A 13,102-nucleotide genomic window follows, 5' to 3' on the forward strand; every position below is an offset into this window, starting at 1 on the left:
TGACCAGAACTGTACACAGTTCACTGTACACAAGTATTAGCAACACCAATTTCTCAGCTAGATTATCTCATTAGTAAACTACACCGCCCTTTCCCGTTATCTTTTGATGGTCTACTTACCTGGTAGGGGTGACACCATGATCAGGCGGGGGGAGGGGCGGGGTGAGGCTAGCCCATTGGACTATGAGTGTGCTAACACCTGCGATGGTTTGCCCCAGCTGGGCTAGTGTAAAGGATCAGGGGAGCCAATGAGGTCAAACTGAGGCTTTACCTGATGCAATTTTTCAAAGCCATCTTAGCCTTTGGGCTAAGATGAAGCATTAGATCAAGCCCAGGAGGGGGTGCAATGCTTCATCCTGTCAATTTGGATCTAGTTTGATCGAGCATAAGGTGGGATGCAGTTGGGATCTGGTTTGTAGCTCAGGTGGATGACCATGAATTGGATTCAATTCGAATTGGGCTTTTTGAATCGAATAAAAATTTGAAAAAAACTTGTCGCTCCTGTTATGTCTGGTTTGGGAAGTGGGGAGAAGAGAGGGGCTGAAAGGTTGACTGACTTGTCATGTTTCCAGCCAGTGTGTTGGCAGCCAGGGAGACCAGCCAGTAGATAACAGTCTGATTTCACTTCTCCCTTGACCTCTGTTGATATCTGCTCACTGAAGCAATTGCCCATTTCATGATAACCGATCAGCAGATTCCATCAGTTCTAACTGGGCCTATTCACCTTATCAGTGGGGTCACTTTTTTTAAAAACTATTTTTTATTTAGACTCTTTGGCTTCAATTTGAATTTGGCTGCTGCCAAACCTATCCCATGTCCTGGAAACGGGATCATTTAATAACCATGGAATCTTAGAAAGGTTACAGCATAGAATGAAGCCATTCATCCCATTATATCTATGTGGCTCTCTGTATGAACAAATCAGTTCGTCCCACTCCTCTGCCCTTTATGCATTGCCTTGCAATTACTTTCTCTTCAAATAATCATCCAATTCACTTGGAAAGCTATGATTGAACCTGCCTCCACTGTGCTCTCAGACAGTGCGTTCTAAATTCTGAACACTTGCCTGCTTAAAACAAAAGTGTTTTTTAATGTCAGCTTTGGTTCTGAATCAGTGTTGTCCGGTTCTCCAGCATTCCAGCAATGGAAACAACTTCTCCTTCCCTTCTCTGCTGAGATCCCTCAGGACTTTGACCACCTCTACCAAATCCCCTCTCAATCTTCTCATCCTCTGAAGAGAACAATCCCAGATGCTCCAATCTATCCATGTAAGTGATGTCCTGGAACTATCCTCATAAATTTTTCCTGCACCCTCTCCCTACTACCTTCAGATTCTTCCTAAAGAGCGGTGCCCAGAATCAGACACAATGCCACAGTTGAAATTGAGCCAGTGTTTCATATAAGTTCACTGTAACTGCCTTGCTTTGGTAAGTTGTCATAGTGCTAGGTGCCCATGCCCGTGCCTGTAATGGTGCGGTGACACCTGACCCATATAGGCATTGGCACGCCCAGGCCACACTCTGCCACTCCAAGAGATGCAGCCTAAGGCCAAATCAGCCCAAAAGGTGATGCCACTCAAAAATATTTTCCTTTAGCATTTCAGGGTGATGGTACAGAATGGAGGGGGAATCAGTCCTTTTCGTTATCTGTATATTTGTTACTCTTGGAGACTGTCTGGAGACAGATGCCCTCCTGGGTCAATCTGTGATGCTCCATCGAATGTGATGAAATCCCGAGAATGCCCCATCAATGTTAAACAAATACAAAAGGGACAGCAAAAGATCTCCAGAATGCATTGTTTGGAGGATGCCAAGAGGGGGTCCCCAAATTGAGGCCTCCACGAGTGGTCCAAGAAGTGGATTAAGAGGTTTTCCAAGCAGCTTGTTTTAACTGAATCCACTTATTCTTTATTGTACAATTTCACCTTGTAAAGTAGTGGAGCGATTTTTCCAGAACCCAGGAGCATGCCAAGGATTAACCTCGCCAGGGGTAGGGAAGTTTATACACGGTAAGGGAAACAATCTCCAAGGCTCCATACTGGCTATTTTCCTTTCCTCAACTCACGCTGGAATATAATTGCTCCTGTACTCATCTCAATCACCCTCCTGTACCAACTACCCCTGTTACCAATCATCTTTAGTATTAACCTCCTTCTGGTATCTATGTTAGCTAATATGTTAACAGTTCTCTCTGTTCAGGTGATGTCCCGCTCGCTTTCAAATCTACCATCATCAGCTGTGTCCTCAAATACTCAATCCATTGCCCCCATTGTCCTTACAAGCTGGCATCCTGTCTCTGACCTTCCTTTCCTCTCCAGACTAGTTGAATATGTGTCACTTCCCAAACCCACTGTGCCCATTGCCAGCTCTCTGCAAGAACAAATCAGTTAGTCCCACTCCTCTGACTTTTAAGCATTGTCTTGCTTTTTTTTTCTCTTCAAATAATCATCCAATTCATTTGAAAAGCTACGATTGAACCTGCCTCCACCATGTCCTCAGGCAGTAGATTCTGAACCCTTCTTCAATCCTTCCAATTAGGTTCCTGCCCCTCCTGCAACACTGAAACATCTCCTACCAAAGTCACAAATGACATCGTTTGCAATTGTGACAAAGGCAAATGCCCCATCCTTGTTCTCCTTGACCTTTCCACAAGCTTTGACACCAGGTAACTTTACCCGTCCTCCTTTAGCATCTCTCTTCTTTCATCTGGTTCTGTTCTTTTCTATCTAATCATAGCTACAGTATCACTTGCAATGGCTTCACCTCCTGCACCCACTCCTTGACCGCTGATGCCCCCCCAACTAATTTCCACTTGTTTCCCTCCTATTTCTACATGCTGCCCCAGGCATTGGAAAACACTGTTCGATTTCACCAACTGGTAATGACAACCCAGCTCGCCCTCACCACCGCCTCCCCTGACTCTTCAGTATAAATTTCCAGACTGCTCAGCTGACATCCAGTATTGGGTGAACAGAAGCTTCCTCCAGTTAAATATTGGAAAGATTGAAGCCATTGAAGCTTTACTCAGAGGGTAGTAAGGTCGTGGAATGCCCTGCCTGCAGCAGTTGTGGACTCGCCAACTTTAAAGGCGTTCAAATGATCAGTGGATAGGCACATGGATAACATTGGAATAGTTTAGGTTAGAAGGTCATTAGATTAGTTCCACTGGTCAGCGCAACATCGAGGGCCGAAGGGCCTGTACTGCATTGTAATGTTCTATGTTCTATGTTGTATTGTTTTTGCACACTCCGTTCTCTGGTTCCTGACTCCATCCCCCCCACCGCTAAATTGCTGATATTAAATCAGACCGTTTCCAACCTTGGTGTCATGTATGACCTCACATGTTTGTGCCATTACTCAGACCGCTTATTTCTACCTCCACAACTTAGATCGACATCACCCCTGTCATGGATCACTTCTCTTGAGATCCTCGTTCAATCCTTTGTTACCTCTAGATTCAACCATTCCAATGGACTCCTGGCTGATCTCCCACTCTTCTGAAACGTGACGTGATCCAAAGTTCCTTTAACTCTGTCTTAACCTGTTCCATACCCCTATCGCCTTGTCACGTAGACTTACGTTGACTTCCGTTCAAAGGCCTAGTGATATTATCGCTGGACCACTAATCCAGAAACACAGTTAAATGTTTTGGGGACCTGGATTTGAATCCTGGCACACCAGATAGTGGAATTTTCCTGGAATTATGAATCAACTGATGACTATGAAACCATTATCAGAAAAAGCCCATCTGATTCACTAATGGCCTTTAGGGAAGGAAATCTGCCATCCTTACCCGGTCTGGCCTACATGTGGCTCCAGAGCCACAGCAACATGATTAACTCTCAAGTACTCTCTGAATAAGGGCAACTAAGGATGGGCAATAAATCATGACCAGCCCATGTTCCATAAATGAATAAAAAAAGTCTTGATTTTAAAATTTTCTTCTTTGTTTTCAAATCCCTGCATGGCTTTGCACCACTCTGTCTCTGTAATCTCCTCCAGCCCCACAACCCTTAACCTATCTCTGTTCTTCTAATTCTGCCCTCTCCACCATTGGTGCCTTCAGTTATCTAGGCCCCAGGCTCTGGAATTCCCTCCCTACATCTCCCCACCTTTCCTTTCCCCTTTTGGTGAAGTGATTGAAATCGGGGATGCTCCAAAGGTCAGAATGGGAGGAGTGCAGGTATCTGGGAGAGGCTGGAGAAGATGACAGAAATACAAAGACCATGGTGGGGGGGAGGGGACTTTTGAGAATTTTAAAATCATAATGTTGCTGGATCTTCTTAAAACCTGCCTCTTTGACCAAGCTTTAGGTCACCTGACCTAATCTCCCTCTTGGGGCTGGGTATCGTACTTAATTTTATGTAACTCCTGTGAAGCACCTTGGGATCTTCCATTACTTTCAAAGGGGTATACCTTAATTTCAATTAATGTTAAGGTGAGCTTCTGAACATGTACTTGTATCATGACAAAGATCTGTAGTCCTACTTCGTCACTTTCTCAGCTCACCTGCTGCAGAAAACCTCATCCAGGCCTTTGTCATCTCTAGAATCAACACTCTCCTGTCTGATCACTCACATCCTACCCTCTATATTGTGGTCATCCAAAACTCTGCTGCCTGTGTCTTAACTATCACCCCTGTGCTCACCTGCCTACACCAGCTCCTGATCAAGCAACATTTTGATTTTAAAATTCCCAAATCCCACCATGACCTCACTTCTCCCCATTTCTGTCATCTTCTCCAGCCCTACAACCCTCGGCACTCCTCCAATTCTGGCCTTTTGAGCATTCCGTGATTTCAATCACTCCACCATCAGTGGGCGTTCCTTCAGTTGCCTAGGCCCCAAGCTTTGGAATTCCCTCCTGAAACCTCTCCACCTCTCTATCTCATTTTCCTCTGTTAAAACACTCTTTCCTTCCTTGACCAAGCTTTTGGTAATCTTCCCATGGATCTCTTTGCGTAGGTCAGTGGCCTGTTTTGTTGTAAAGTGGTTTTGTGACATGCTTTGGATGTTTCTTACCTCAAAAGATGCAACTATGTCCTTTAGGGAAGGAATCTGCCGTCCTTACCTGGTCTGGCCTACTTGTGATTCCAGAACCACAGTAATGTGGTTACTCTCAACTGCCCTTGGGCAACTAGAGATGGGCAATAAATGCTGGCCAGCCAGCGACACCCATGAACAAATAGGAAGAGAAATAGAAGTTGTCATTGTTTGAGCCACCATCTCTCCTCTGTTAGGAGAAGGAAATCAGGGCCAAATTTGGCGATTGAACCATGAGGCTCCACAGTCTGTATTGTCTCAGTTATTCTACAGGTTGTGCGTTTTTCATAAGAACATAAGAACATAAGAAATAGGAGCAGGAGTAGGCCATCTAGCCCTTCGAGCCTGCCCCGCCATTCAATAAGATCATGGCTGATCTGTTGTGGCTCAGTTCCACTTTCCCGCCTTCTCCCCATAACCCTTAATCCCCTCTCTTATCAAAAACCCATCAACCCGCGTCTTAAAAATATTTAGCGAGGCAGCCTCCACCACTTCAACGGGCAGAGAATTCCAGAGATTCACCACCCTTTGAGTGAAGAAGTTCCTCCTCAACTCCGTTCTAAACCGCCCCCCCTTTATCTTGAGGCTGTGCCCCCTAGTCCTACTGTCTTTTTTGAGCGGGAAGAGTCTCTCCACCTCTATCCTATCCATCCCATTCATCATCTTATGGTAAGAATATTTTAATATTTTATGTTAAGAATGTTATGAATATTTTATGTTAAGAATGTTTTCGAATATGGTTTCAATTCAGGATTGTCCCACTTCACAGTACTAGCCTGCAATGCTCCAGTTAATGTTGATGAAACATCTGTAAAATAAAATGGAAATGTAATTTGGAAGGCACACAGTGGCAACAGGTTAATAAAAAAAGATTTTATACATCAACAGTATCCTGGATTCATAATCCATCCAACATGGCCTAGGTTTCTCATTGAACAAGTAATGCCAATAAGCACACAAACCCATTTGCCAAAATACAGGATCAGGATTTCCATGGACTTCATTTAAAGAGGGACTCATTGGGTCCAAAAGTTGATTACTTTTACAATGGAATATTGTGCTGGCTATTAAAATCATTATTTAGATATTTGGAGATGAGGCTTTGTTTATTGTGACATTAACTCATTAACTAACACATGATGTTCATTGGAACTTAACAGCAAGTGCTCCAAATGGGGCAGAGATTGTTCAAATTACATTTTTTCAGCCATTGCCTGGTTAATGAATTAAAAACTAATTATTGTTCAGTTATTGAAGAGCTGTTGACAACACATATTTATAAAAAAAACCTCACCCAAAGTAGATGTGCATTTATGACATCCTTATAGAATCCCTACAGTGCAAAAGGAGGCCATTCAGCCCATTGCACTGACAACAATCCCACCTCCAGGCCCTATCCCCACAACCTCACACATTTACCCTGCTAATCCCTCTGACCTACACATCCTGGGACACTAAGGGGCAATTTAGCATGGCCAATCAACCTAACCCCCACAGAATCAATCTACAGAGCAATACTGGAGCCCAGTTCCAGTCTGTTTACAAGTCTTTTTCTTCATTCTGGCTCAACTGACATTCAGAAAGAAAAAATGGTGGAACTCAAATTGAGAAGAAGGGGTAGGGTTGGGGCTGGGCCAGTGGTAGCAGACGAAAATGCAACCCCATTAATTAAAATGTTCCATTATCTCGTGAGTATTTAACATTTAAGCTTATGTGGAACATTTTAAGGAGATGATGCGAAGTGTTGACGATACTTATTTCTGGAATATTTAACATTTTGCAATTCACACCACAGAGTAATAGTTGTTGGTAATTATCTCGGTATGGAACTTTTATAGGATGTCATCCAACATAACAAAATGTCCACACTGGAGCACTTGACCTTCATCGTATTTTCTCCTGATGACAGATCAGTGCACTGAAGATGAATAGAGACTGAGCGAAGAAAGGGTCACTCCCTGCTGGGTGATCCATCATTGTTCAGGCATGCTGTTGTGTGGGGTTTACAGTCATTACAAGATGAATTACTCTTTATTTAATTCTTTGTAGTCAAACCAGGTTGTTGATTGGTTCCGAAGCATACACAGTGGTGTCCTTCCCAGCGACGCTCTACATGGTGTTCCCATCGAATGTTCCCCTTCTGTCACAAGGTGCCTTCCTCAGATTGCTTTTGTCCCAGGGGCTGTCTTCCTTGTCTTCCTGTAAATAGATGCTGACAGTGCAATGAAGGATTCCCTTCCTCACAGGGGAATGATACCAGCAGTTCATTTAATTCATAATCATTCTGTACGTTCTATCTAGAACACCAGCTCTCTAAGGGGGTGGTGGAAGGAACTAGCACCTGCTTTCAGGGGAGACTTAAAGGTCCAGGATATTAGTTTATATAGCACTGCTATGTAAACTAATATCCTGGATGCAATATCCAGTGCCTCACAGCATCAGGGACCTGGGTTCAATTCCTGGCTTGGGTCACTGTCTGTGCAGAGTGTGCATGTTCTCCCCATGTCTGCATGGGTTTCCTCCGGGTGCTCTGACTTTGTCCAACAGTCCGAAAGACATGCTGATTAGGTGGATTGGCCATCTAAATTCTCCCTCAGTGTACCCGAACAGGAGTGTGGCGACTAGGGGATTTTCACAGTAACTTCATTGCTGTGTTAATGGAAGCCTACTTGTGACACTAATAAATAAACTTCAAACCTTACAAATATAATACTGGCCACAACCTGGGACTGTGTGCCAGTTGCCGACATGCTTACAGAACAGTTGATATACACCACCTTATTGGTCTGCATCTTTAATTAAATCATTGTCAGGATACATTGATAAAAGTGAAATACTGCAGATGCTAGAATCTGAAACAAAAACAGAAAATGCTGGAAAGGCTGATTGAAACATAGAAACTAGAAGCAGGAGTAGGCCATTTGGCCCTTCGAGTCTGCTGCTCCATTCATTATGATCATGGCTGATCATCGAATTCAATATCCTGATCCCGCTTCCCAGCATTTTCTGTTTGAGTGTCAGCATACTTTGCTTCGATTTAATTTAAAAAAAACAACTTTTCAGGAAGATGTTTAAATAGATGACAAATCATACGTGGCAGCATCGAGAACATTGAGCCCTCTAACCAATAAAATCCTCAGTACTCCGACCCTGTAGTGTGAAAGCAAACACTTACTGAAGACAGGTTGGTGCCATGTGTCATTAGGAGGGCAGACAGCTTGGAAGCAATTGGAAAACTGGAATGTCTTCATGATGCACTTTGGTGGTTGCCTGGGCTTCTTTATCGGAATTATTTTTATTCATCCTAAGGATGTGACCGCCACTGGCAAGGCTGCATTTGTTGCCCTTTAGGTGCCAAGAGTCATATATGTTGGTGAGGCTCTGGAGTCACATGTAGATCAAATCAGCTGAAAGTGGCAGGTTCCTGTCCCACAAGGGCATCTGTGATCCAGCTGGGTTTTTGCGACAATCCATTAGCTTTCTGGATTATCTCTTCTGATGCCAGTCCGCAAATTACCAGCTTTTAGTGAATTAATTTGGTCAATTTGCCGGGGTTGGATTTGAGCCCAATGCTTTGAGCCGCTAAGCCAGTTATATCACCATTAGACTGCTGCACCCTAGGGAAGTGTGACAAGAGTCTGGATCAGAGTTGTTGCTGCAGCCTTAACTTCAACATTGGGCATCCCTGAAGAGAAACTCGAGATCTGCAAATCGCTGCCTTGTGGAGCCAGAATGGTACTTGGATTCAGCCTGGCTGATGGAAGATAAGGTGAAATATAATGGAAGCTGGAAACTCCTGTGTAACAGTCGTCAGGCATAGATGTACAAGATAACATATCAGCATAGTGCATGTCAGGACTGCAAATACACTGGAAAATAATAATTGGTTTATTAATTGTTTTTCATTCACAGGTTTTAAGTTGGTCCACCTTGTTGTTCAACAAGGGGCATACACGCGATGGGTCGTACTTGGGCTGCTCTTGGTTGTTCGAGATTGGCCTAGTGCTTCATGCCGTTAGTGTGTGCTTAAACTGGACCAGATACTGAGCAAGACGACAGCTCAGTGACTATCGCTGATTGCTGTGCAGACACATGGATTTGGGCCGGTGTCTGTGAGAGTTTGCGCATTCTCCCTGTGCTTGCCTGGGTTTTCTCCGGGTGCTCCGGTTTCCTCCCACATCCCAAAGATGTGCTGTTAGGCTGATTGGAGGTAATAAATTGTCCCTAAATCAGTTTCTCTCAATGTGGATGGCCATAAAACATTAGACAAGGGCCATGGGTGGAGGGGGGGACTGGTGGTGTTAAGATGGTGGCGCGGGCACGTTGGGCCGAAGGGCCTGTTTCCCGGGCTGTTTTTGTTCTTTGTTCTTTGTTCTTAAGGTGAAAAAGTAAAATTGCTAGCCATATTGGATGGTCAGTATGATATTGGTTATCCTTGGCTGTTTTCAAGAATTTGAAATTCCATACAATGGGATTGATTAGGAAAGCATATCCACATGATGCATATGGAATCTGTGGCGTGATCAGCTTTGTGTCTAACTGGAGTTGGATGAAACAACAGGTTTCAATCTTAATGGATGCTCATAGATTATGACCAGTGTCAACTTTCAGATCCATTCTTTCCTTGGTGTGCACAGGGCGGCGTAGTGATTAGCATGGTGGTTAACCTATAAGCCTCACAGCGCCAGGGACCCGTGAGTGTGTGGAATCTGCATGTTCTCCCCATGTCTGCATGGGTTTCCTGCGAGTACTCTGGTTTCCTTCCGCACTCCAAGACGTGCTGGTTCGGTGCATTGACCATGCTAAATTCTCCCTCAGTGTAACCGAACAGGTGTTGGAGTGTAGCGATTAGGGGATTTTCACAGTAACTTCATTACAGGGTTAATGTAAGCCTACTTGTGACTAATAAATAAACTTTAAACTTTATTTTAATGTAATTAAGATAAGGGGTCTGGTCTCAATTCAGTGATGTGCAGTTGGCAAATTCACTACCTGTTATTGTGCAGAGCTGTAGAGTTTATTTATTAGTATCATAAGTAGGCTTACATTAACACTGCAATGAAGTTACTGTGAATATTCCATAGTCACCACACTTCAGTGCCTGTTCGGATACACTGAGGCAGAATTTAGCATGGCCAATGCACCTAACCAGCATATCTTTCGGACTGTGGGAGGAAACCGGAGCACCCGGAGGAAACCTATGCAGACACAGGGAGAACATACAGACCCAAGCCGGGAATCAAACCTGGGTCTATGGTACTGTGAGGCAACAGTACTAACCACTGTGCCGCCATACCCCCATATTGTCCAAATTTGATCTCCCTGGCCTGTCTTGATTGGAGGATCTTAACCTATAAGCAGCTATAGACGTCTCACGTTGACCTCAGTACTTTTGTATTGATCAGTCAGACAGGGTTCTCATTCCTGATTGCTGCCTGTTAACCCTGTTTCACAGAACAGAAGAAATAAGGATAAGAGGAAAAGCAAAATACTGCAGCTGCTTGAAATCTGAAATAAAACAGAAAATGCTGGATACTCTCAGCGGATCTGGCAGTATCTGTGGAGAGAGAAACAGAGTTAATGTTTCAACCCTTCCTTTTGATTTGATTTGATTCATTATTGTCACGTGCATTAACATACAGTGAAAAGTATTGTTTCTTGCATGTTATACAGCCAAAGTACACTGTTCGTAGAGAAGGCTAGGAGAGAATGCAGAAAATAGTGTTACAGTTATAGCTAGGGTGTAGAGAAAGATCAACTTAATATAAGATAGGTCCATTCAAAAGTCTGATGGCAGCAGGGGACAAGCTGTTCTTGAGTTGATTGGTATGTGAATTCAGACTTTTGTATCTTCTTCAAAGCAGGAGTAGGCCATTTGGCCCCTTGAGCCTGCTCCACCATTCGGTAAGGTCATGGTTAATCTAATAGTGGCCTTAACTCCACTTTCCTGCCTATCCCCCATAATCTAAAAATCTGTCTAACTCAACCTATGAGTATATTCAATGACCCAGATACTTCACTGGTCTTTCAGGAAGAGAATTCCAAACACCCTCTGGGATAGTTCACCTGATGAAGGAGCAGCACTCTGAAAGCTCGTGATTCCACAGAAACCTGTTGGACTTTGGTTTTGTGAGACTTCTTACTGTGCCCTGTGTGAGAAGAAATTCCTCCTTATCTCAACTTAAACAGGCGGCACGGTAGCACAGTCGTTAGCACTGCTGCTTCACAGCTCCAGGGACCCTGGTTCGATGCCTGGCTTGGGTCGCTGTCTGTGTAGAGATTGCACATTCTCCTCGTGCCTGCATGGGTTTCCTCGGGTGCTTCGGTTTCCTCCCAAGTCCAAAAATGTGTGGGTTAGGTTGATTGGCCTTGCTAAAATTGCCCCTTAGTGCCCTGAGATGTGTAAGTTAGAGGGATAAGTGGGGGTAAATATTTGGGGATATGGGGGTAGGGCCTGGGTGGGATTGTGGTCAGTGCAGACTCAGTGGGCCAAATGGCCTCTTTCTGTACTGTAGGGTATCTATCTATCTATGATGATTAAAGGGACGACCCATTTATTCTGTGTGACATTGTATGGGATCACACTTGCCTATGCTGCCCCTACACTCACTGGAAGGCAGATAGTGTCCCTGAAACCATTTCAAGGTATGATGAGAAAGAAACAATACATAAAGAATAATGAGAGAGGCAATGAGGGCACAATGCAGTGTAACCACAAGGATTGCTACTGTCTTTTTTGCTGGTTAGTGATATAACTCCTCACGTTATTTCCTCTCTCTCATGCAGGATATGAGAAAGCATGTGATGATGACCTTATTAGATGCGGAACAATCATACGTGGAGTCCCTCCGAACGCTCATACAGGTAGGTGTGTGTTTGTGTGTGTGTGTTATATGTGTATATTTACTGTATATGTATAGCTGGATTGAGATGGTTGGCATTTTTTGAATGTCTGATTGCCTCAGCTTTTTTGAGTTGATTTATTATTTTCACATGTATTGGTATACAGTGAAAAGCATTGTTTCTTGCGCGAGCAAAGCATACCGTTCATAGAGAAGGAGAGAGTGCAGAATGTAGTGTTACAGTCATAGCCATGGTGTTGAGAAAGATCAACTTAATATGAAGTAGTGCCATTCACAAGTCTGACAGCAGCAGGGAGGAAGCTGTTCTTGAGTCGGTTGATACATACCTCTGACTTTTGTCTTTTCCCTGAGGAAGAGGGTGGAAGGGAGAATGTGTGGAGGTCCTTAATTATGCTGGCTGCTTTTCCAGGGCAGTGGGAAGTATGGACAGAGTCAGTGGATGGGAGGCTGGTTTGCGTGGTGGACTTGTTCACGACCCTTTGTATTTTCTTGCGGTCTTGGACAGAGCAGGAGCCGTACCAAGTTTTGATACAACCAGAAAGGATGCTTTCTATGGTGCATCTTGCCACCCTGAGCTGCTTGAGATATGGGAGGGGCTGAGGCTTCTCATGCAATAACCTGCCAATAGTACAATTTAACCTGCATGTGAGGCCTCTCTAGTCACCCAATCACTCCCTTTTTGCTCCAGGGAATTTGGGAACTGTGACCAAGCTGATAATACAAGAGGATCAATTAGTCTCATTCAGCTGTATTCATCTCACATAAGTGCCCTTCATTGACACCTTTCCTGATTGAATAAAGGGCTCATACCCTGTCTCAGGTATGCATCACGCCTCATTTGGGAATAGTCATATCTGTTGGGTAGCCCTCTTTATGATCCCCACACTCCTGCCCCCCTACACCCCAGTGCAATGCACCCACAGTCCCAGAGACCTACAGAGAATTCACCGGCTGAATTTGTCCTTATTCACATTATTTGTTGCTCGAACACATCTTGTTAAAGATGGTGGTGCTGACTGGACCACGCTTCCTAGACCTTTCTCTGTGTGAGTGTGGAAATCCCTCACAATGCCCTGCTGGAAAATTATGCTGAGGTTTCCCTCACTCCAAGACCTTTCATCCTTCCATGCTAATCCCTGACCCCATTGTGATTGTGGGTGTGCCTATGATCCGGGTGGATCTTGGCCCACCTCATCCTG

At 44.2% G+C, this 13,102-nt stretch overlaps 1 protein-coding gene across 1 annotated transcript in view; it reads left to right on the plus strand.

Moving 5' to 3' along the window:
- The window catches only part of arhgef17 (Rho guanine nucleotide exchange factor (GEF) 17), a 458,392-nt gene that overhangs the window by 265,283 nt on the left and 180,007 nt on the right, over window positions 1-13,102 (plus strand). The window contains 1 exon segment of the mRNA XM_080197536.1: window positions 11,827-11,904. Coding sequence (XP_080053662.1) covers window positions 11,827-11,904 — 78 coding nt within the window.

This window comes from Carcharhinus amblyrhynchos, chromosome 10 (genome assembly GCF_965287045.1).
Source record: "Carcharhinus amblyrhynchos chromosome 10, sCarAmb.v2.hapA, whole genome shotgun sequence".
Taxonomy (NCBI): domain Eukaryota; kingdom Metazoa; phylum Chordata; class Chondrichthyes; order Carcharhiniformes; family Carcharhinidae; genus Carcharhinus; species Carcharhinus amblyrhynchos.